The sequence below is a fragment of the Akebia trifoliata genome, chromosome 14 (genome assembly GCF_017979445.1).
Source record: "Akebia trifoliata isolate Shusen 1 chromosome 14, ASM1797944v1, whole genome shotgun sequence".
Classification (NCBI taxonomy): domain Eukaryota; kingdom Viridiplantae; phylum Streptophyta; class Magnoliopsida; order Ranunculales; family Lardizabalaceae; genus Akebia; species Akebia trifoliata.
Window position 1 is genome coordinate 34,516,340 of NC_141388.1, and position 26,325 is coordinate 34,542,664.

At 34.2% G+C, this 26,325-nt stretch overlaps 1 protein-coding gene and 1 non-coding gene across 2 annotated transcripts; both read left to right on the forward strand.

The window, feature by feature from the left end:
- Positions 1-14,064: 14,064 nt before the first annotated feature.
- Positions 14,065-25,399, forward strand: GTB1 (global transcription factor group B1). Its single transcript, XM_086424467.1, has 16 exons — positions 14,065-14,269; positions 14,380-14,478; positions 14,773-14,905; positions 14,991-15,075; positions 15,197-15,353; positions 15,760-15,895; positions 15,987-16,254; positions 16,352-16,567; positions 16,657-16,770; positions 16,845-17,231; positions 17,676-18,560; positions 19,219-19,360; positions 19,461-20,623; positions 21,045-21,254; positions 21,918-22,422; positions 24,504-25,399. Exons 1-16 carry the CDS (start codon positions 14,236-14,238, stop codon positions 25,175-25,177), a joined length of 5,208 nt encoding a protein of 1,735 aa, XP_086280593.1. The 5' UTR covers positions 14,065-14,235; the 3' UTR covers positions 25,178-25,399.
- On the forward strand, positions 23,237-23,357 carry LOC147386930 (U6atac minor spliceosomal RNA). The gene has a single exon (XR_015172373.1). It is a non-coding gene; the product is annotated as a U6atac minor spliceosomal RNA (small nuclear RNA).
- Positions 25,400-26,325: the final 926 nt, after the last annotated feature.

Sequence of the window (26,325 nt, forward strand, 5' to 3'; positions counted from 1 at the left end):
TAAAGTTTTACTATTATTATTGATCATGAATCATGAATATATTTTTCTTTTGTAAAATTTTCATTTTTAATTTATTTATCTTATATTAATTTTTAGAAAAAGGTAGAGATAAATTTCTATCTGAGGTTTGTTGCTTATATTTTTTACAAAATTTCAAATTTTGGGGTAGAGAAGTGATGACGACAATCAAAATCAAGAGGAGATGATATAATGATTATTTCTTATCTATAATTATTTATTTACTAGATGTTTATATAGTTCTATTAATTGATGTTAAGAGATTCATGGGCTAAGGTTTTAATTTGACTTATGTTAATATGTATAAGAATTTTTTCTCCTTTCTAGATTTATAAATGTAATAAGAGAATAATTAATTAAATTCTTTTATAAAAAAAATATAATGATTATTATTGATCCAGTAATTAAATTAATTAAAATAATTTTATATCACCCCTAAGTCTTGGATCACAAATTTTATCATGGACCATGAGCAACATTGTGGACCCAAAATTCGTGGCATGATAAGAGACCCATCTCGGGTGGTCATCAAGGGGATACCTATCATCATGACTACTTCGATAAGGAAATAAGGTATATAGTAGCTGGGCAAAGAGTGAGTAGGCATGGTGTTTAACCCTACACAAAATATGTTGGGTATGTTTGATTGCACATGGAAAATAGGGTGAAAAATCAATTTTTATGGAAAATGACATTCGTGTGTTTGATTGCATTTTTTCATGAAAATTTATTTTTCACCCATATCCAAAAGTTCAACATAAGTTGAATTTTCACTTTCCCACCTATATTTTTCATCCCCAAATTAAATCCTAACCCATATCTTCTTCTTCCCCACCACCATCACACTTAACTTTACCATTATCGTCAGCCACCTTCTCTCTCTCTCATTCGCTTATCTCTGTCGTCACTGCCACCACCACGTCATCTCCTCTTCTTCATCATTTTCTTCTTTCTTCCTCACCTCCCCGGCCATTATTGTCGGCTACCTTCTCTCTCTCTCCTTCGTTCATTTTTGTTGCCATTACCACCACTACCACCACATCACCTCCTCTTCTTTCTTCCTCTCCTCCGTTGCTTCTACCACCACGTCCTCCCCTCTACATCTTACTCTTTCTTCTCATATTCATCTTTCTCTTCTTATTTTTCTAAAATAATATCAAATAATGGATTTAAGTTTTCCATCCTAGTCATTTTTTCATAAATTTTGAAATCCATGCATTTTGATTTTCATGCAATCAAACACACCCTTACTAATATATATATATATATATATATATATATATATATATATATATATATATATATATATATATATATATATATATATCGGTCGGGTTCCGTAGACACATAAAACAACACCGTTTTTGTCTTATATGGGTAAAAAGGTTTGGAATGGGCTGATTTTTTGTGAGGATGATCTCTGTGATGAGGGGATCATCCTTGCAAAAACTCATCCCATTCCAAATCTTTTAACCCCATCAAAATTGATTTACAAAAATTAGATGGTCTAAAATTTTTCAACTTGTAAGCATGGGGCTAGAAGTTTCATAATGAATTGATTTTTGGCAAGGATGATCTCCTCACCATAGAGATCATCCTCACAAAAAAATCAGTCCATTCAAAACATTTTTGCCCATATAAGACAAAACACGGTGTTGCTTTATGTGTCTACGGAACCCCATCCTATATATATATATATATAGATATAGGGTCCCGTTCAGCACCAAACATTTTGGCCAACATTTTAGCCAACCATTTTTGTCCTACATGGGTTAAAAGTTTTGGAATGGGCTGATTTTTGGTGGGGATGATCTCTACGGTGAGAAGATCATCCTCACCAAAAATCAGCCCATTCCAAAACTTCTAACCCGATGTTTACAAGTTGAAAAATCGTGGACCGTCCATTTTTGTAACCATTTTTGACGGGGTTAGAAGTTTGGAATGGGCTGATTTTTGGTGATGATGATCTCCTCACTGTAGAGATCATCCTCACCAAAAATCAGCCCATTCCAAAACTTCTAACCCATGTTTTGAAAAATGTTTTGCCAAAATGTTTGGTGCTGAACATTTCCTATATATATATATGATAAGCGGTAAAAGTAAGACTTCAAATTTCTTTAAGCCATGTAGCATGTAATAAAAAAATTGAATATATTAAAAATGATTATGAAGAGATGAAAATATTCATAATTAAATTAATATTAATAAAATTACTCTATTTGTGTGTTTATGCTTTAAATCAAATCCAATTTCAAACTAGCCTTACATATATAAGGTCGTGTTCGACAGCCAACGAGCGCCCTATTCATCAAAACCGTTAAATCACGCTAGATCTAATGGTCGAGATGTAAAAATTCATTTAAGTGAATGGAAATCACCTATTTTACAATGCCATCCTTTTATTTATATTTATTTATTTCTACCTCTCTCCAAAAACGTGATCATAGTCATAGAATTAGATTTCTCTCTCGTGTGATTTTTCTCTTTTCTCTTTCCCTCTCGTTGGCTTAATATCTTAATTCTAACACATTCACAACTCTCAGCCTTTCTAAATCTCTCGGATCTAACCCACCTCTCTCTTACAATCGATCCTTCTCTCTTTTAGATGTGAAACTTACTCAAACGAGGACAAAGCTTGGCCTTTCTTCCCTCTCTCAGATGAATACCAAACGAAAACTACCCTATCTATCATCTTCTTACCCTTGACCTCTCGTAATCCAGTAAGATTGTTCAACCGTAATTCTTTGTAGTTGTTTTTTTCATTTTTGAGGTTTTGTGCATTATTTAATCTCTGACATAAGTAAAATACCCTTCTTGTCAACCAAGGAATTTATATTCAAATTAGTAATTAAATTTATTTTCTTATTTTTTTAAAATAAATAAACTATTTTTTTTTTTCAAAATGAAGTATATAAACTATGAGAATTAAAATTTAGAATCTACATTTATGCCATCGAATATTCTACTATTTGTTTATATATGCCTAAAGATATTCTTCAAGTAAATATAGATATATCTAACAATTCCAATTCCAATTCCAACTAACTATCATTTTCATTAGTTATTTAATGAATATTATTTTTGTTTACTTTTTATACATAAAAATTGATTTTCTTTGTGCTTCAGGGGGTTTAAAATTAGTATCCAATGATCTCAAATTAATATTTCTAATAAGAAGAAAGGAAAATTTAAAAAGAATCATCAACTTTACTTTTTTTAATTTAATTCTCAAAATTTTCCTCTTTCTTCTTATCATTCAAAGAATATTTGAAGACCACAAGCATATGACAGATTTTACCTCTTTCGATTTGAAGTTATAGAAATTGGGAGTGCATTAAGTAAAATTGCTTAAAATGATTTGGCTAATCCACAAATGATATAATGAAACTGTTGCTTGTAATGCTATTATGCTTGATTGTAAATAAACTCACTATCAAGTATCAATAACATAACACTTATTTGCCTTAGATGATAGTAACTGCATGAGAGTCACTTAATGACTTTTGATGAAAAATATTCAAGGGATCAATGGCCTTTTTTTTCCTCAAATTTTCCTAAGTCATAAGGCTACTACAAAGCTTTGAACCATAATGAAGTCCGAGGTAGTTCTATGGAGTTTACCGAACTATCAAACTCTAATATTTAAAACTCGAAAATAAACTCTTCAAAGCTATGTGTGGTAATGACTATTAATTTGGGTATTGTACAAGATCGGTGAAAGCGAACACATATGGCGTAGCCATGTAGGATCCTACATATTGTTGCTTTTCAAAGTTGATATCTAAAACTTTTATAAGTCTTGATCAGTCTTCATGTCGACTTATCCCACTTTTTCTTTACCAGTTTGTAGTTAACCTTTTTCTTGTCTCTTTCTTCTTACATGTCAGATTTATTATATGTAGTTCAATTAGAGAGAAACTTTTATATTTGGATCATTCATTATTAAATATAAACGATGTTTATGTATGTCATGTGTGCCATATTCACTAATATTCTGTTTGTCTAACATGGATAACTATTGAACACAAAGTTAAGAGCCACCATATGAATGTTGTTTCCATTTCAAGATCATTTTTCTATGACAATTGATAGATGGGAATAACAAGAATCCAATCCATTGTAAGAGTAAACAACTTTAATACTAATAGAAATACTATACCTCCACTTACTCTTATTTGATAGCCAAATAAAATGGAACCTCAACACGCATACAAACAAGAAAGCCATGCATCATGAAAATGTTCCCATATTACTATTATCCCCATATCCATAAATAATAGTTAACTGCAAATGAATGTTTTTCTATAATTGGAGTTTTATCAAGTTTAAATAGAACAACTTGATGTGTCATTTTGTGGCTCCAAAACCAATAAGTTTAAATAATATTTACCAATGTTGATTTGCTATACTCTCTTGTATCAATTTAGATTGATGAATATAGGAAAATAGTCTTGCATTCATATAATTAAGAATCCTACGATTTGTAAGGATATCCACACTTTTATTAAGTTGGTTTCGAAGGTATAGGGGATAGTTGTGAGAGAAAAGACGATTCCACCATTACAAAGATAATATTTGTTCTTGTAATGATTTCTAATAACTTCATATTCTTTTGTTAAACAATAGAATTTATGTGTATAGAAGAGCATCTTCATGTGCCAAGGGTAACAATATTTTTTTCCATTTATTTCTTATTATGATCTTACTATGTGAAACGAAAGTTGATCACTACTCTGTAAACACCCAAATTTGAACGAACCCTCGACGCAAAAATACCCAAAAAAATAATAAAGATTGCATCGGGCCCTCAAAGCCTAAGCCTCCAAAAGCCCTCTCTCATCCCATAAATGGTCCAAGCCTCCTCACGTGGCCCATGGACCCAAAACCATCTTTCTACCCCTAAACCCAACATAACCTAAGCCCATCACCTAAAATCCAAGACTATCTTATTCTACACTCATCAACCCAACCCAACCTAAGTCCATCACCCAAAACCCAACTCTCAAGTCCAACTCATTATCCAAACCCAATCTAACCCATCATCCATATCAAACCAATCACCAATTTAACATCAAAAGAACACATGTCATCATCCCCTTCCACCTCCCTCATCTAATTACCTACTTCCATCACCTTTCTCTAAAAAAATCAACCAACCACATCACTTCTCTCCAAAAATCACCTCAACCCATACTCTATCCTAACCTAACCTATCACCCTTCTTTAACACCATCAACCACCCACATCATAACCCATCTCTCCTACACCTTAACCCATCACTTTCCCTTAAAACACTCCCACAAAATCACCTCAACCCATACCTCTCACCATCATCACCAAACTAACCCATACTTTTCTCTCTAATCAACCAATCATCATCACCAATCAATTTTTCTCATCACCACATCACCTCCTCCCTTTTAACACATGTCATCATCTCATTACTTCTCCCAAAATCCAAACACCTAACCCCTTACACAACCCGTTATCTTAAACTTAAACACCTCACATCTTCAACCAATCTAACACTCATTCTCCAAACAACTCCCTTACACCCCATTCCTTCCATCAACCATCACTCATCTCACCTCACTAAACACTCTACTTAAATGGATTTGGGTAAGATCCAAATCATTTGGGTCAAAACACAATCCATTTATCTCATTACACAAATACCCTCATGTCTATTTCAAATTTCATACCCTTCATCTCTAAAACCCATGTCATTATCCATTTTTCCAATCCTTCATCCCATTATACCCCTAAAATAACCACCCAACTTCTATAAAAACCCCTCCATTCTCTCCTCACAAGCCATAATAAAAAATCCAATATCCAACTCTTAAAAAGATTAAAAAATAAAAAATAAAATCAATCTCTCAATCTTTCTCTCTCAACTCATCTCACAACTCTAAACTTTCAACCTTCTCTCAAGCAAATCAAAAAAAGAAAAAAAAAGACTCATCAAGGGGTACATCTTTGAATATCAAAGAAGACCAATATTAGATCAAGATTGGTTTGAAAAAAGAACACCCTTTCTAACTTCCCTCCTCTACTCACCCTCTTCTCTACACTTTTGCATACACCACAACGGTTTGAATCACCAAAGGGCCCTTTTTCAATAAGGGTGCCCTCAATGGTTTGAACCAATACCGAAAGCCCCTCATACTTGAGGGTATATATCGAATTTTTCGATTTTTATTTTTTTTATTTTTAAAAGTTGACAAAATCCGAGGTTACCACCTACAGTGGATGGAGTAGGGTGCCTAACACCTTCCTTACTCCATAAATGAACTTAAATCAAAGGTTGGACCATGTATATTATCCTACGATAGTCATCAAATATCAAAATGACATAATTTTCAAAAATATAACATCAAGTGACCATTCATACTCATTTCCAAAATCCCTCAAAGTGGAGGGATATTTCAAAAATGATGAAAATCCCATGTCCACAACTCCAATTAAAAAGAATGTGTAAGATAAAAGAGTAGATGTAAACACATCAGTTGAAAGAAACAAATCAAATAATCCTTAGCATCATAATTTATCTTAATTTTCTATTGATTTAATAATTGAATGTCTCCTCTGACTTCATTTATCACTTCTGAAAATTGATAACTCTTATGCTATATAAATGCAAAAACTAGCAATCAGACTAACATATTTTCACCTCCACTCTGTCGATCCAGCTCTAATTTTATTGAAACCACAAATAATTCAAATTGCATCACAAGTCATCACTTGTGCGACTCAAATCTGATAGATGATCACCATGAGTACTTATGGATATTAATCTATTATAGGAACTTATAATAAAAATCTCATGATCTAAATATGAAAATGGATTATAGATTTGTACAGCTTCAATACTAGATGGTAATGATGCATCATCAAGTCTATAATGTTTTTTCAATTGCTAATGAAATCTACAATAATCATATGGTGCATCTCAAACATTCATCAAAACTCACATAAGTATATCTAAATTAGCCTGTAAAATAACCACAAATTCATATAATCAAAGCAAAATAATAGTCTCTTAGGTCATAAGAAATACAATGAGTCCAACCTGACATTAAGCAATGTAGAATACTATGAAGTCCATACAATCACGATCATGGTAAATTCATATAATCATGAAAATGACCTTCTATAAAAAGTTCAAAATTATAAAAGCAAAATAGCAATCTATCAAGTCATAAGAAATACAATGAGTCATCATGACCAAACTAAACTCACATAAATATGAAAATAACCTTCCATAAAAGTTTCAAAATTATAAAAATAAAATGACATGATCTTTTTTGAGTACTTTTTGTTGATTTAGGATTGGGTTTAGTCAAATTCAACCATTTGAAGTTATTGGATGCTGCAGAAAGTTTCATTCCCTAACCCATATCAAATCAGCTACATAAACAAAATATGGTGAGCCAATTTTGATTAGTATGACGTATTATAATTCCAGATTTGATGGATCCAACTAGTATTGCTTCCTTGGTAGATTTCATCAAAATCCAATTTGAAAATTTTGATATCTTGGTAATATTCAAACTTAGTATACATCACTTCTTTATAGGAAATTTACTTTGGTTTTGTTTTAGAACTCATTAACAAATAAAGACACAAAACTAAAACAAATCTATCATTTTTTATATCTGAAAAAAAGAATCAAGAAAATTCACCATTTAATTGATTTCTAAGATTTCAAAGACAAAATAGAAACATATAAATCTTATATTGATTAATCCCCAACATTCAACCCAATTAAGACATTAACAAAGTTATAAGTTGAAATGAGATCATATCAAAACGTACCTAAAGTAGAGGTAAGGAATTTAACCCGTGATCACTTTATGTCATCCTCGCCTAGTCCTTGTACATCCTCATTATTTGCAACTTTTTTAAGAGAAAAATAAATAATTAAGTAATATGATATATTCAATGTGATATGAATGTTTAAAAATTTACCCGCATTTTAAAATTTAATTAGACAATATGTAATTTATGAATAAACTTTTATTTACTTTGGGTAATAGAGTTAATTCCCTTTATATTTGGATTATTAAGACAAATCCGCTTGTTGTGTCCGAGTATTTGATATAAGGCACACTTTCTTTTCTTTTTTTAGTTGGGCCAACTTAATATTACTTTTAAATCTATCTGTCACATTATGAACATTTTTTCCCTTCTCATCCTTCTGCTTACCCTTTATTTATTAGATATTTGGATCCAAAATTAACAACTAAGATACATTATAACTGTTTTTTCCAACTATAACTTCAGATGCATCAACGATAGGAGTTGGCATTACAGTAGGTAAGCGTTTGTAAATTTATATAGATAGTTTAGCCAAGTTATTTATGAACATTTTGAATATCTCCATTGAAGGTGCTGCAACACAAGTTAATTTAGTAGCCTGTTGGCACATTAGGCTAAGTCTCAAAATTTTTGATTATTCTAACCCATCATCCTATTATGATTTGTGGAGCTTGATAGTACTGGTCAACAAAGAGGTACTATAATCAAACCACGCCTTCTTAAGGGTATTTTCGTAATTTTATTAATATTATGTAAAATCCTAGTTAGATTTTTTGGGGTATTTATATTTCTCATTTTTGGTGAAAATGGTGTAATTTGTAATTATGAATTTTCTCTTCATAGTGGAATCAGTATGATCCGTGGATGTACCTCAATTTTGAGGAAATGATATAAAAAAATTTATATTTTTTTGTATGATTGCATTTTATGTTCATTTTTCGATTGTTTTCTTGTTTCGATTGAATCTGTTTATTAACACACCAAATTTATGCAATTCCATTACCTTAAATTTGTTAGCTTCTTGTCTCCATCTTCCAATAATGAAGTATGACAATATGTTATCAATGTGTAGATGGATAAACACTTGCATAAAATATCGACAAATTATCCCCCAAAACTCAAATTTCTTGCATTCGCATGAGCCCTCATAAGTATTCAAATTTAATCTCACCATAAAACTGTTCAAGTTCACCAATCTTGGATTTAAGTACATAAGTTTTCTATCCATCTTCGATTCCTCTTTCAACTTTATATCGTTTCATTTCAAGTCATTCTTATTTGAATTTGTCAAACACCCTTTTGGTATTCACTTTTGCAGCTTATTTTAGAAGGAACTCGTCATCATTTACACATAGGAACATATGCTTAACTCAAAATCTTATATACTCTCGGAATTTACAATGTCCTTCAATGCCTGTTCATATTTGACAACAAATTACTTAAGATTTATTCTCAAATGACGAACCCATTGAAGAATGTGTTAATATTCTCGTTGCGCCTAGTGGTGTTCATACTAGCAAAAAAAGGTGTTGCAATTATAGACATACACCCAAACTCATGTATTTCAAAAAGTCGTTGAAACTACCCATTTTGTTCCAATTCATGCTCCAAAATCATAGATTTCAACTATTTTTTGAACTCTTCCTTGAGGTATGTCAACCAAATACACATTTCTATTTTTATTTTGAAACTAGAACTACTTGAATTATTTTTAAAGTATTTATTGGACAATTTTTTCGCAAACTTCTCATGATATACAAAATGCATAAACGATGTCTAGTATTTGAAAGAACTCTGATGATTATATCTTTCATTGCTAAATCCTAGTTTATGATTATCGAGATAGGATGACGTTCTCCCATAGCTTGAAGCCAAGTTTCTGACAATCATACTAATGTCACTTCTGTCTCATCTTCCAAAAATGCACACCCAAACTATATATAATTGGCAGTGGTAGTTTACTCCGATAAATGGGGCAAATGACATATCATACTTGTTTGTTTGATATGTTGTATTAAATGTCACAACATCCCTGAAGTACTCATATGACCATCTTACCCTATTATCCACCCAAAAAAATTTACTGCTCTCTTCTTCATCGTATTGTATTACATAGAAAAATTGAGGATTTTCTATATGTTGCTTGGAGTAGTTGAATATTGCTTGTTCATCTCCATTTTTTTAGCTTATTGTGCCTAAGATCCCTCAAGTGGTTGTAATAGTCCCTACTATTGAAATCGATCAAATTTCCATTCAAAATTATTGGAAATTTATTCATTTGCATTAATCTTCAGGGAAATGAGAGATCTCCAAGATGAGATGTCATTTAGTCTAGTCTCATATTTATAGAGAGACCAGATTAGGATTTCTTGGGTAATTAGAGTTTCGAAAACATCTTGTGATTACAAAAATACCAAAGTCCTACTTTAATACGAATGTCTTTCAACCGCTAAGCTTTAGTACAAATTTCGAGGCATGATTTTCTTCGTTGTCGTCGTTGACCATGGCACCACGGTAAAATTTTGGTCAATTGACTTGAATTTTGGTCCACGGTCTTGTTTTGGATCCTTAATCATAGTGGTAACTTCAGATTTTCCTGATTCACCTTGAAACTTTGCAAATAATTCTTGTTACATGTAAATAACAGTAATTAGTTCTGAAATACATAATTTAATTGAAATCAATGATAAATATAGACTAACAATGTATTATGTCTAATGAGGGGATTTAGTGTTCAATTCATTAATAAAATTCTAGACCCTGATCAATGCCTTAATGCGCCTTGAGGCTTATGCCTTGCCTCAATAGCCCAAACCGCCTCAAGTGCATCTTAGGTACTTTAAAACATTGATTACGTCTTCTTCTTTTAGATTAATAAAAATCTATATAAACTAATGATTTTGTCATCTTTATATTATAATGTAACTTTTTCTTAAATAGTCATAGCCAGTGAATGGTTGAGATGGACTGACTTAGTGAAAAAAAATCATGTACAATAGATTTATAATATGTGAACATATCAAGTAGGAATTATTCCAAACTAAATTACATTTTAGACATTGCTAAAAAACACTAGAGGACTTTGCCATACATTGATAAAAAAAATTGAAATCGACATCACAAAATGAATTTCATCTACATTGTAACTTTGTTTCCTTTTAACTTGAATCTAAGATGGAAGAAACAATTCTCATGATTTAAACCAAGATATGGAGAGCTTAAGGACATATTGTGAGAAAATCGAAAGAGGGAAGAAGAGGCCGTGTGCTTTGAGAGAGGGAAGATTTGGCTGGGATTCTCGTCTTTTTCACCTTCTTCTTTGTTTGAGAGATGGAAAATGAGGCCATGAGCTTCGTTTGAGGTCAAAAAATCTGTGATAATGGCCGTTAGGGTTCTTTGAGCCAAAAGAGAGAAGGGGAAGAGAGAAAAAAGATTACTTACCGTTTAAGCTTTCTTTAGGGTTCACAAAATAAAATCGTGAGAGATAAGAAAGCTTTCGTTAGGGTTCTTTGAGCCAAAATAGAGAGAATGAGAAGATATATATAACTATTTGTTTCCATTTTTGGGGTAAGATGTGAATGAAGTATAAATAAATAAATATAAATTGAAGGATGGCATTGTAAAACACACTTAAACAAATTTTTAGATCTTGACTGATAGATTGAGCGCGATCTAATGGTTTAGATGAATAGGGCACTCATTGACTCCTTAATGTTGGCTGGTCCTAAAGGGGCCAAACATTTTTCAATGTATGGCGAGTTAACAACTTGAGAGAAAATAAATTAAGTAAAAACGATAAGATTTTTTTAATTTTATTTAAGAGATCTCTAATGTGGGTTAAGAGTGGGATTATTTTTAACTTTATATATTTTAACTTTTGTTAACAAAGAAGGGGAAGGGGCTTTATTTAATTTTTTTTTTTTTTTAACCTTCAAGTTTCGACATGGTTGGGATGGAGATCCAAAGCGTAATTGATTTTTTTTTTGTTTGTTGAAAACTATCAATTTCTTATATATTGGGGATCTAAAAGATCTTAATCATCATTATTTTTTTATCTAAAAAAATTATAATTTAAAAATGTTTTTTTTTTTGGGGGTGGTGGGGTGGGGGGTGGCTTTCCTTTAATTTGGAGGTGGAACAAGGATTTATTAAAATACAATAAAGGGTGTGGAATTTCTACCATTAAAAAAAAATCTATTTTAGGCCTTTTCTCAACGTGAGAAAGGGTATTTATAGAAAACTTTAAGGTGAAATTTACTTCAAAATTTTAAAGAAAATATTTTTTGGGGGCCTTCCTTCAATGTGAGGCCTTAGGCAATAACCTAAGTGGTCTTATGCCTTAGCCAACCCTAATTTTGGTAATTTAAATATTTAGACAATAGACCTCATCTTGGATTTGGTGGGGATATCACTAAAATCACTTATTTTATAGTGCGATTTTGCTAAAATACATTTTTGTAATAAAATGCAATGAATAAAATGCAATGAATCTCTTTTTCAAAGGAAAAACCCTTTTCTTATTAATATAACAATAAAAAAAACCTTACTAGGTCTCATCCACCATAAAAAAAAAAAAAAAGTTGTTATTTGTAAAGAGTCATGCTAGGGTGACACATGATTTACTATGATTCTCACAATTCTAACATGGAGATGCATACATAACCATAGATGATTTTTTACTTGTATCGCAAGAAAACACATCTATGATTATATGCACATCCCACATCAGACTTGTGAGAGTCGCAGTAAATACTCAGTGTCATTTCAGCATTTTCCATTTGTAAGACAAGTATGGAGATTCAAAATAATTCTCAAAGACTTATGTTACATATCCCAAGGTCTTTTTGGCAATGGATGAGACTTAGGTGCTGTTTGTTAAACTGAAAAAAATAAGTGCTGAATAGCATTAAGCGCTGAAACTTATAAGCGCTGAATTTAAGTGCTAAAAAAGTTGTTTGTTTAGATGCTGAATCATGTTTGTTACACATTGCTGAAACTGATAAATTGTCTTTGTTACCCTTACAATCATATTATACATTGTTTGCATGTTTTAAATGTTTATTTATTATCAAACACAATAAAATATATTATTTCTTATAAAATTAAAATACAATTTATTTTTAAATAATAAATAATACTCAAATCTTCAATTTATAAATAATAATTTCTATTTATAAAAGCCCACAAATTTCAAATTAAAAATAATAATGTCATACAAGTCACCAAAATTTGAAATCAACTTTAAAAAGAACTTAATTTTTTACGAATAATTTTCGATGGAAATGAAGGATGTGTAATTATAAAAGCACCCTATGAATTAATAAGGGCAACCCACACTATAGCCATTTTTTGTTTTGTTTTATATGGATTAAAATTTTGGAATGACCAAATTTTTAGTGAGGATAATTTATATGGTCTAGAGATCATCCTCACCAAAAATCAGTTTATTTTGAAACTTCTAACTCGTTAAAAATAGTTTTCAAAAAAAAAAAAAATGGACAATTTACGATTCTTGAACTTGTTTTGATAGGGTTAAAAGTTTCAAGATGTGTTGATTTTTTGTGAGAATGATCTCCTCATTGTAGAGATCATCCTCACCAAAAATCAACTCATTCCAAAATTTTTAACCCATATAAGACAAAATAATTTAGCTATGGTGTGGGTTTATTAATTTGTGGGGTGTCTATATACTTATCCATGGGATATAAGAGGTAATATCCTTTTAAGAATAAGGGCATAGTTGTCCATGCTCAAAAAAACAAAGGGCATACTTGTCCGTGTTGAAAAAGCGAAGTGCTTACCGCTTCAGCACTTTTTTTCAGCATCAAAATAGTGCTGAATTTTTTTCACTTATTTTCAGCAATAAGCACGAGTAAACAAACGCGCTATTTTGACAAAAGTGCTGAATTTAATTTTTTTCAGCAATAAGCACTGAAAAATAGCGTAAACAAACACCACCTTAGTAAGGCATTTTTCTTCGCCTTCTTGAGGCTAGTCGGAGTTTTTAACAAAAAGCTCAGTTGAATTAGTTGTCGACCGAGTCAAATATTTCGATTAGAGAGGAATGCTTGTTCGATGATCTCAGAGGCCAGGGCCATAGCCCCTTTTGACTCACCCTGTGAAATTAGACTCGTCCGAGTCGTGAATCGAATATTATTATTATTATTATTATTATTTTTTTTTTTCTGTTAAATGAAGCAGAGAGTATGCATGGTAGGCTGGTAGCATTCTTCTAATAGACCATAATTCTTCTTTTTCTCTCTGAATTTATGTTGCTCTCAGAAATTTAGGATTGGGGTTAGGGTTAGGTTTCCTTCTCCTTCGATTCGCCTTTTATTTCCCCATTTCTTCGTAGCTAGGGTTAGGGTTTTTTTGCCCTAATTTTCCATTCTAAACATGGGTGGAAGAACTGTAGTCTCTGATGATGAAGGTGAACAAAAAAACTCATCGAAATCGATTCAATTTTTTCTTCATTTTTTCCAATTTGCTTTTTTTTTTTTTTTCCCCTACCTACTTCATCATTTGTTTCATTTCTTGCAGAGGAGATCGAAGAGGAGGAAGACGAGAGAGAGCCTCGTGATGCAGATACTGTAGATGCTGCAGAAAGGGACCAAGATGAAGATGAAGAAGACGATGAGGGTATGAATTTAGGGTTTTAGTTTGATTTGGATCATCGTTCGAAATCTGTTGTTTTTCAGCGTTTAGGGTTTGCTCGAAATATTTGGGGTTAGGTATCCAATTCAATTGTTACATTTCTTAGGGTTTTTAAAAGTTTCGATTTTGTTTCTGAGCAGAGGGACAGGATGAGTACGAGAAGGATGGTTTCAACATTTAGGGTTTCTAGGGTTTCCACGAAATGTTTAGGGTTAGGTATCTAATTCAAATGTTAGATTTATTTAGGGTTTTAACAGTTTCGATTTTGTTTCTGAGCAGAGGAGGGACAAGATGAGTACGAGAAGGATGGGTTTATAGTAGATGATGTGGACGAAGAAGAACAAGACGAGGAAGAAGAAGAGAGGGAAGGAAGTGATGAAGAGAGGCAAAAGAAGAAGAAGAGAAAGAAAAGGTAAAAAAATTCGTGGAAAAAAGCAACCTTTCGGTTTTTGCCCTTTTTTTTTCTAACCATTATCTTGGCTTGTTAACTGTTCTAGAGAATCAGAGAAGAACTATGTTCTCGATGAGGATGACTATGAGTTGCTTCAGGACAACAATGTGGGATTCCACCGCCCTAAACCCGTAAGTTTTTCACTCTTTTTTATTCGTTCTTTTTTTTAATTTGGCTAAACTTTGAGATTTTCACTTGAAAATATTATTGTGTGATGAATTGATGACAATGGGTACCTGATGATTTGATCAGGGGAGCAAAAAATTCAAGCGGCTTAAGAAAGCTGGGAGGGACAATGAGCAGGAAGAACGATCTGGTTTCTCAGATGATGAGGAATTGGATAGAAGTGGGAGGAGTGGGCGGACTGCCGAGGAGAAACTCAAACGCAGTTTATTTGGCGACGATGAAGGTATATATATATATATATATATATATATTTCAAAAAATACTCGATTTGTTTGATTTCATATTTTGGGTTTTAGGGTTACGATTGATCACAGTGACAGAGTCGGGATTTTGGGAAAATCCGGCAAAGTGAAAAAAAATCAGCAAAAGATGGAAAAGTATTGGGAAAAATAAAAGTTTACCACTACGTATTGATAAATTGATAATATAATAATGTATATTTCACATATTAATCATAATATTAAACAAAACTATCAAATTTAATATTAAATATAATATAAAAATATAATTATAAAAAAATTGTGTAAGCCGGGATTAAATCCCCAATTGAAAGAATTGTGACTTTCTAAAAAAAATTGGAGAATTTTGTCACTATGCTATTGATTGATGTGAAATACTCTATAATGCAGGTCCACATCTCGAGGATATTGCTGAAGAAGAGGAGCAACCTGAGGAAGAAGAAGATGTGGACATTGGCGAAGAGGATGAGATGGCAGATTTTATCGTGGATGAAGAGGAAGTTGACGAGAATGGAGCTCCTGTTAGGTATATTTTTCAGGAAAAAAATTGATTTATTTTTGAAGAATCATTAGCCTTTGAAATAATTTGTTATTTTCTGCTTAATTTATTTTTCTAGGCGGAGGAAGCCGAACAAAAAGAAATCAAGGCAGGCACCTGGAGTTTCATCATCGGCGTTGCAGGAAGCTCATGACATATTTGGTGATGTTGATGAGCTCTTGATGCTTCGCAAACAAGGTCTTGCAAAGAGTGCTAGGTATGATGATTCTGGCATTCATAGGGAAAAGAGACTCGAAGATGAATTTGAACCCTTCATTCTCACGGAGAAATATATGACGGAGAAGGATGATCAGATACGGGATATCGACGTCCCTGAGAGGATGCAGGTTCCGTATTTAGAAATCCTATTATGTGTTCCTTTTCTTTCGAGTTGTCCATTATATTTGAATCATACTTACCCATTGTTTTGGTTATTCTTGATAGATATCAGAGGAAAGCATGGGACCTGCTCCAACCGATGAAATGAGTATAGAAGAGGAAGCTATATGGATAAAAAAACAGCTTAATAACAATATGTTATCATCATTGGCCAAGACAAGAGTTGATGAGGGAGCGGACACAGAAGCTGATGAGATGTCAAGAAAAATTAAGGAAGACATTGTAAGGTTCTTGGAGTTGATGCATGTGGAGAAATACGATGTAAGTATTTACATATTTTACTTCGTGGAAGCTATCTTTGTTAGTTCTAGTCTACATACTAACCTTCATTCTTGTCTTCTCTTTTCTAGATTCCCTTTATTGCTATGTATCGGAAGGAGAGTTGCCCTACTTTGTTGAAAGATCTAGAGCAAGAAAATGCTGGTAACGAGGATAGGGATACACCTACTCTAAAGTGGCATAAGGTAAGCCATGAACATGACATTTCTTGCAAGAAAGTGAAACTCTGTAATGAGCGATTGGTGATGCTTCTTTACAGGTACTTTGGGCCATCAAGGATTTAGACAAAAAGTGGTTGCTTCTTCAAAAGAGGAAGAGTGCTCTTCAATCATACTATAATAAACGGTTTGAAGAAGAATCTCGAAGGATTTACCATGAAACGAGGCTCGAATTAAACCAACGGCTTTTCGAATCAATTACAGAGTCTCTTAAGGCTGCAGAATCAGAAAGGGAAGTTGATGATGTTGACTCAAAGTTCAATTTGCATTTCCCTCCTGGTGAAATTGGCGCAGATGAAGGACAATTTAAGAGGCCCAAGAGAAAATCTCAATATAGCACTTGTAATAAAGCTGGCCTATGGGAGGTTGCAAGCAAGATTGGTTACAACTCTGAGCAATTTGGATTGCTTATTACTTTAGAAAAGATGGTCAGTGTGCTTTCTCTTGTATATGTCATTGTTCTGAGCATAGTGTCAGAAATCTGCGATTTTTGGAAAATATTCTAAATCACGATTTTAATAATTGCTGATTAAATCATATAATTTTTACAAAACATTGCGAAGTTTTGAAAAAAGAAACTTTGATTTAAAAAAATGGTTAATCGCAATTTAATCGATGATTTTTTGAAATAATGACAAATTGTTATTTATTTTTAACATTTTTAATTGTTATTATATTATTTAATATATGAAATACATATATTTTTTTAAATATTTTTATACTTAAAAAGAATTATTTACATATTTTTTTAACTTATTCTATATTTTTCCGACTTTATTGACTTTTTCCAATTTTTGTTTTCTTGCCGAATTATTCCCAAACCCCTACTTTATCTCCATGGTTCTGAGCAAAGCATAAAAAATTTATTGTAGAGAATGGAATTGTTGGAGGACGCAAAGGAAGCTCCCGAGGAAATAGCTTCAGATTTTACATGTGCAATGTTTGAGACTCCTCAGGCTGTGCTAAAAGGTGCTCGACACATGGCAGCAGTGGAGATCAGTTGCGAGCCACGTGTGAGGAAACATGTTCGTGGTATCTTTATGGACAATGCTGTAGTCTCAACAAGTCCTACTCCTGATGGAAATGTGGCCATCGATTCTTTCCATCAGTTTGCAGGAGTGAAGTGGCTGCGTGACAAGCCCCTAACCAGATTTGAAGATGCACAATGGCTTCTTATCCAAAAGGCTGAAGAAGAGAAGCTCCTTCAAGTTACCATTAAATTGCCAGAAAACGTTTTAGAGAAGTTACTTAGTGATTCATCTGATTATTATCTCAGTGATGGTGTTAGTAATCATGCCAAACTTTGGAACGAGCAGCGAAATTTGATATTGCAGGACACATTCTTTAATTTTCTTCTTCCTTCAATGGAAAAAGAAGCCCGATCTTTATTGAATGCTAGAGCGAAGAATTGGCTACTTATGGAATATGGGAAGCATTTGTGGGACAAGGTGTCAGTTGCACCGTATCAGCGGAAAGAAAATGAAGGTGATGATGAAGCTGCCCCGAAAGTCATGGCTTGTTGTTGGGGCCCTGGAAAGCCAGCCACCACTTTTGTGATGTTGGATTCATCTGGAGAAGTCATGGATGTCTTGTACACGAGTTCCCTCAGCACTCGATCTCAGAATGTTAATGATCAGCAACGCAAGAAAAATGATCAGCAACGTGTACTGAAGTTCCTGATGGACCACCAACCACATGTTGTCAGTCTAGGAGCTGTGAATCTGTCTTGTACACGGCTGAAAGAAGATATTTACGATGTAAGCATTCAAAAGCTCCTTTTATGATTTATTTATTTTAAACTCACCAAGCATGCCTAACATTTTTGATATACTCCCATCACATTGACATGGGCTTACAGTTTATACCAGATGTTGATAGATATACTTTTAAGTTACTTGAAGTTCAGGCTAATTAGACTATATAGAAGAGTGCTTTAAATAACTTCAATGCAATTAGACCATATAGAAGGGATGAAGGGGTGAGCTTGCTAAGATGGTAAGATTTTTGAGTGTTGATGTCACGACCTGGGTTCACCCTTCTACTCCCAATATTTTATAGAGGATACATGAGTAGTAAAATACTTCAATATTTTAAGGTTTGGCAATGTGATATAACATAATTGCATTTACATGTATTCTGTGAGATAGGGTATGATACTAGAATTGCAGAAAATTTCTTGCTCTTTTATTTATTTATTATGTTCATGGTCTTTTTTTTTCAATTGGTTAATAACTTTATTTTTCTCTTTCAACTTTTCATGAGATGATGCACTGCCCTTACAGTTTTTAGATGTTGTGGTCTTTGGGCTTACATAATTTGACATTTTTAATATCTTGGTTCTAGTCATTTTGGCATAAGTCAATGTTATCTGCATGTGCAAAGTGCGTAACTTGCAAGTTTGTGTCATTTTCCCAGATCATTTTTAAGATATTTGAGGATCATCCTAGAGATATTGGTCATGAGATGGGGGAGTTAAATGTTGTTTATGGAGATGAATCTCTGCCTCGCCTCTATGAAAATTCACGAATTTCTTCAGACCAGCTACCCGGGCAGCCTGGTAAGTACAAATTTTTATGTGATTTTGTGAAGCTTGATGTGTGTGTGTGTTTCTATATATATGTTTAAATTCTAAAGTTGTATGTTTTCTATGTTAACAGGCATTGTTAAACGAGCTGTGGCTCTTGGTCGTTATCTCCAAAATCCTTTGACCATGGTTGCGACACTATGTGGACCAGGGAAGGAGATACTATCTTGGAAGCTTGGCCCACTAGAGCATTTTCTTACACCCGATGAGAAGTATGAGATGGTTGAACAGGTGATGGTAGATGTCACCAACCAAGTTGGCATCGACATAAATTTGGCTGCAAGCCACGAATGGCTTTTTGCTCCTCTACAATTTGTTTCGGGTCTTGGACCCAGAAAAGCAGCTTCAATACAGAAGGCATTAGTAAGAACTGGAGTAATGACGACTCGTAAGGATCTCGCCGCGTTTGTTAAAAGGAAGGTGTTTATGAACGCAGTGGGTTTCTTACGTATCCGACGTAGTGGGTTGGCGACTAACAGTAGCCATATTATAGATTTGTTGGACGATACACGAATTCATCCAGAGTCGTACGAACTTGCAAAGCGTTTGGCCAAGGATGTCTTCGATGAAGATGCTCAAGACGATTCAAATGAAGACGATGATGCACAAGAGATGGCGATCGAACATGTTAGGGAGAATCCGAACTACTTGAAAGCATTGGATACCACTGAATATGCCGACAGTAACAACATTATTAAACGAGAAACTCTTCGTGATATAAGGCTGGAATTGTTACATGGATTTCGTGATTGGCGTACTCCTTTTAGGGAACCGGATCAGAATGAGGAATTCTATATGATTTCGGGAGAAACTGAGGATACAATTGCTGAAGGAAGAATTGTGCAGGCAACGGTTCGTAGGGTACAACCTCAACGTGTCAATTGTGTGCTTGAATCTGGTTTGAGTGGGTCACTTCTGAGTGAAGATTATTCGGATGAGAAAAGATCAGTTGATTTGACTGAAGAGTTGAAGGAAGGAGATATTATTACTTGCAAGATTAAAGCAATTCAAAAGAACAGATACCAAGTGTTTCTAACCTGTAAAGAAAGTGAACTAAAGAGAGAACGGTATCAAAATTTGCGAGACCGTGATCCCTACTACAGGCCAGACGAGGGAAGTTTACAGAGTGAGCAAGAGAAGGCTCGCAAAGAGAAGGAGCTTGCGAAGAAGCATTTCAAGCCAAGGATGATTGTTCATCCTCGTTTCCAAAATATTACAGCTGATGAAGCGATTGAGGTATGTTGGCTATTATGCTACAGTTTACCATTCAAACAATTAAAGATTAAAACACCCCATTTTTTAAATTATTTATCACACCCAATTATAGATTAAAACACACTCTTCAAACATTACAAAGGTTTGGCTCAAATACTCTCAACATAACAAAACATTATAACACCTGTTCAAACAATTTCAGTAGAAGTTTACAATTATGAGTAGGCTCATATAAGATCCTAAACTCAAGAAGCAAAAAAATCTAACCAAAAATACTATTGACACCCTTATTTTCTTTATTTTACTTTGTGTGTAATAAGTAAAAGTTGGAGTGCCAATCACAGCTCCATTTCTTTTTCTTTTTTGTTTTTGTTTTTTTCTGATATCAAATTGATTTGTGAAGTCCTGAATAATGCTTTTCTTAATATATTGTGTTGAGCAGTTTCTTTCAGGAAAGGAAGCAGGCCAAAGTATTATCCGTCCCAGTTCTAGAGGACCCTCTTATTTAACTTTAACTCTGAAAGTTTATGATGGAGTTTATGCTCACAAAGACATAGTTGAAGGAGGAAAGGATCACAAGGACATTACAAGCTTGCTTCGTCTTGGGAAAACTCTAAAAATAGGGGATGACACTTTTGAGGATTTAGATGAGGTTTGTACCCTTTTCAAAAAGGCTTATTTGTAAGTTTTTTGTGTTTTCTTATAGTTAAACTTTTCTCACTACAATTTGAAAACTTTTGCCAAAACTACTGAGTACTCAATATCTTTTCTCTGTTTCTAATAATGGTTAAAAGTTTCCTTTGTTGGGGTAGGATGGTCTTTCATTTGGATGACTCGAATATGCACTTAATATCTTGAGAGAACAAGATTCCTCTATGAATTATTTTGTCTCAGGAGAACAATTTCATTGTTTAGTGAAATATATGAGATCCAAGTGATCAAAAAAGAAATTATCTCTACTATTATAATGAGAGAAGGTGGAGAAGTTGTTCGACACCAAAATTTGAGTGGTCATAAATGCCCCCACTTTTATGTTTGAATTTAATTTAATCAGGGTCAATTTAGTCAAAAACCCAAAAAATTGTTACCCACAACCGTCCAATGAGGTTGATTAGTTTTCAAAATTACAAAAATTTCTTTTTCTTACTATCTAATCTACGAAAGCCCTTTAAGCAATGTTTTAAATTACATATTAGCCCTTTTGATACATGAGCGTTTGCACAGGCCACCTTCTAGTATATATGAGGTCCTTGATCGAAAAGCTCTAATAGTTCAGAATAAACATGACTTGTGTATGTGTTTTTAACTTTTTTAGGTCATGGATCGATATGTGGACCCATTGGTAGCCCACCTGAAGACAATGCTTAACTACCGGAAATTCAAGAGGGGTTCAAAAGCAGAAGTTGATGATCTCTTAAGGATAGAGAAATCAGACTACCCAATGAGGATAGTTTACTGTTTTGGCATTTCCCATGAACATCCAGGAACTTTCATCTTATCTTACATACGGAGTACAAATCCGCACCATGAGTACATTGGTCTGTATCCAAAGGGCTTCAAGTTTCGGAAACGGACATTTGAGGATATTGACCGGCTCGTGGCATATTTCCAGAAGCATATCGATGATCTTCAGCATGATTCAGGGCCATCTATCCGTTCAGTTGCTGCTATGGTACCTATGAAAAGCCCTGCATCTGCGGGTTCTTCTGGAGGTGGCAATTATTGGGGTGGCTCAACAAACAACAGCAACGATGGTGGGGGCTGGAGAGGCCAATCGAATTCGGACAGAGAGAGATCTTCTACACCAGGCTCAAGAACAGGTTAGCCTGCAATTTATTTGAGTAATTTCACTTGCACAAGTTATGTTTTTTGGTTGTCAGAGTTTGAGAAGGGTACAGCCGAAAATATAGGACTCATGGACCCTGTATAATGATAAATTATCATTCTATCTATATGGTCCCACTGCTGTTGTATTTATGGGGTATAAACATCCCACTCCAGCTACAGTGGAGTGGGGTCTGCACTAACCCATTTTATTGGCTTTCCTCTTCACCCCCTTCAACTTTATTGTCTCCCCCCCCCCCCCCCCCCCAAATTTTCAATAATATCCCCTCCAATTGTACCATCTTTCCTATTTTACCCCCCTTTCAATAATGCCCCTAACTTTACCATCTTTCCTCTTTTACCCCTAAGAGGATTCCTGTGACGTAGGCATGGGCAAAATCTAGAATAATAATATGATAATAGTAGATTATATTGAGTGGGATATCTTATGATATGTACCATATAACTATAGACAAGAGAATACTTATTTTCTATGTTATATTTGATGCAAAAATAAAAAAGAAAATCTTAATTGGAAATGGTAGAACTCTCAATATATGTGGTAACTGATAAAACTCAATATATGTGATAACTGATGATCTATATCTTGCAGCAAAGAAGGTGCCACCATGGTGTGGTGGTCAAAGTCTATGGGTTATACTTATCCAAAAAAAAAAGTCTATGGGTTAATACCATAACCTGGGATCAAAACCAGCTTTTATTTGAAATAAATAAATTATCACACCAAGGAAGAAAAAAATACAAAAGTATAACACTAGAGTCCTTAAGTATCGGTTCTGACACTCTATAGTGTTCATTGAAAGGAGAGACGGTTGGCATCTCCTGAGAGGGACGGGAACAGCTTTCGAGCTTACCTGTTGCCACACATGGTCAAGGCCACTTCGGTGGATCTATGTAACCCCCAATTTTTTTTTAACTTTGAAAGGGGTCTTTTTTTGAGGATTTCGTTTTTAGATTGGAATCCCTTTTTAATGTGTAAAGTCTTGTCTTGGTACTTATGGTCTGTCTCCTCCGCCACCTTTTATTAACTAGTAAAAAAAAAGAGTAGCTCTAGATTGTACTGTATTGGTATTCAGTTGAATGCAATAGACTCCTTTTATATTTTTTCAACCCCACGGCAGGAATTCATTGTGTCACTTCTTGAAGGATGATCAGGGTAAAATACTTTCTGAACTATGTGGGTTGTGCTCACCTTTCTCTTCATATGCTTTTTCTAGTACTTGGAATACAGGATAATCCCTTGGGCCGTACACATGGCAGGGTCTGGGTCTGCCAGGGACTGAAAATATATTGTACCGATAATGTAATTATATTTAGTATATATGGTCCCATCCTGATGAAGGCTTACTGGATACTAAGGATGTTTAGGAGTCTAAACTGAGCGAAGTTTTATTTTGAGAGCTACTATTGCCACACCAACTATTGTTAATGCCTCACCAATTCCTATGTAAATCACCAAAGAATTGAACACAGTTGGTGTGGCAATAGCAACTCTCTTTATTTTTCTTCTTTAGTCCATTAATTTTATATTTTTATTTATATGTATTCTATTAGTGAAGCCTATAAATTAGAAGGTTAAAGTTCATTTAAAACCTGAGCATTTTTTTAAAATATTTAAAATATTTTTTTGGTAGTCAAACCAAGGGTTGGCCTAAGGATTGGATGGGCCTGGGTTTATGAGCTCGTGTCTGACTTTTAGGGAATCCTGTAATGAGCATGAATGGGTGCATGGACGTTGTTGGTCTAGGGGTCTAATGAACAGAATGTCGACAAGATGCACATGTATATGTCATCATTCTTCCTCCGCCGTTCCAAATGTTTCAGATGGAAGATGATGTATGTGGACATTATTGGTTAAATTATGAAGACATTAAAAAGCACCAGAGTAAAAAATCTTGGTTTAGTTGCTATTGCTGCTCTTTGTTATGTGAAATAGGTTGCAAGAAGGCCTGGAAGGCGAGATCTTTTTATTGTCCCATGTTGCCTTGCAGTCTTGCTTTACCTTGTATATTTACATGTGTTTGCATTTGTTTTTCTTCCTTTTCTGGTTGAACAGGTAGAAATGATTACAGAAACAGTGGTAGTGGTGGTCGAGATGGGCATCCAAGTGGCCTGCCTAGGCCATATGGTGGGCGTGGGCGAGGCCGTGGCTCATATAATGGTAGAGGAAACAACAATAACAATGAACGGCAGGATTCTGGTTACGGTGGATCTAAATGGGGCTCGAGTAACAAAGACAATGATGATGGGTTGAGCAATTTTCCTGGTGCTAAAGTTCAGAACTCACCTGGCAGAGAAGCTTTCCCTGGTGGTTGGAGTGGTAGTGGAAGCGGCGGTGGTGGTTGGGGTGGCAGTGGCAGTGGTGGTGGCAATGATGGTGGTTGGGGAGGTGGCGGGGGCGGGGGTAGTGGCAGTGGTGGTGGTTGGGGTACTGGTAGTGGCAGTGGCAGTGGTAGTGGTCGCGGTGGTGGTGGCTGGGATTCATCTGAATCAAAGAATAGTGGTGCACCCGACACCGTGCTGATGTTGGGAAGGCAGCGGGGGGCTGGGGTGATTCTAAGAAAGGTGGTTCAGCTCGGCCAGAAGAAGGTAATGGATGGTCTGGAAGTGGTGGGGGTGGGGGCGGTAGTGGTAGTGGTGGTGGTGGTGGATGGGTGGGTGGTAGTGGTGGTGGTGGCGGTGGCGGTGGTTGGTGAAACTATTGTGGGTGGTTTCTCTTTATTCACATGAAAATCAATTGAATGGTCTCAATTGCATGAAAAGAAGCTTGTATATATTTTGCCAATGGCATAACTATCCTTCTCTCCCGCCTCCACTTTTTTTTTTTTTTTCTTCTTTCATTGGGGTCGGTTGTTCTTTTCTTTTGATATTTTGATACTTTTGATACAATTCTCTTTAAGTTGGTCTTTATGTGCATGACTAGCATAATTTGATGAAAAATATACATTGGAGTAGTGCTCTCGGGGGACCCTTTTTGGTAGAGTACATGTTCTGGTATGTTGTGTGTTTTTTCCTTGACTATTATTGACTTAGGTAGCTTTGTTAGAAAGGAAATTGATCTATTCGCCGTCCTGAATATCTATCTATCTATGTACTGTGGTACATACAGTGTAAGAAGCTATGAATACGAAGAAGAGGAGTGAAAGCTGTCTTTCCTTTTGAACATAGATTGTTGTGAATTGTATATAGATCATGTGCGCCAGGGAGTTGATACTCTGGGTCACCTTTTGAATGCCATGTGGTGCACTCCATTTTGATAAGTACAAGCTGTTTATTGGGGGTCTGTCCTATATGAGTTAGTTTTGGACAGGAAGAATTGGTTGATTTTTTGTCGGGATAATCTCCTCACCATAGAAATCATCATCAAACACCAAAGATTAGATCTTTTCGATTATTATTTTTTTCCTTGTAAGTCAACGATGTCTAGAATTGACCTAGAGCCAGCTTGATAAACATTCTAATTAAGTACTTTTTTCTTTATATGCTTATATTACGGCCATGAACTTTTATGAATCATTAGAGCATCTATAATGCCAATGTTAAATTTTATCTTTGGATATTCTAAATTTTGACAATAAAGAGAAAAAATGTCATATTTGACATATATTTCTCTAATGTTTCATTTAAAAAAAAAATGCTATTAGCATTCTTTGGATGGTAATTTGATAATAAAAAAGACTTAAAAAGTTATTTATTATTATATTTGTTTGGACGGTAATTTGGTCAATTGCTTTTTAAAAAACACATTTTATAATTTAAAAGTCATTTTAGTAAATGATGAGATATGATAAAATCAATGTCAAATATAAGACTGATTTTAACATATATTATATTTGAGAAGTTTGTTGGAGTGCACTTATAAGAAGCTATTTCAAAAT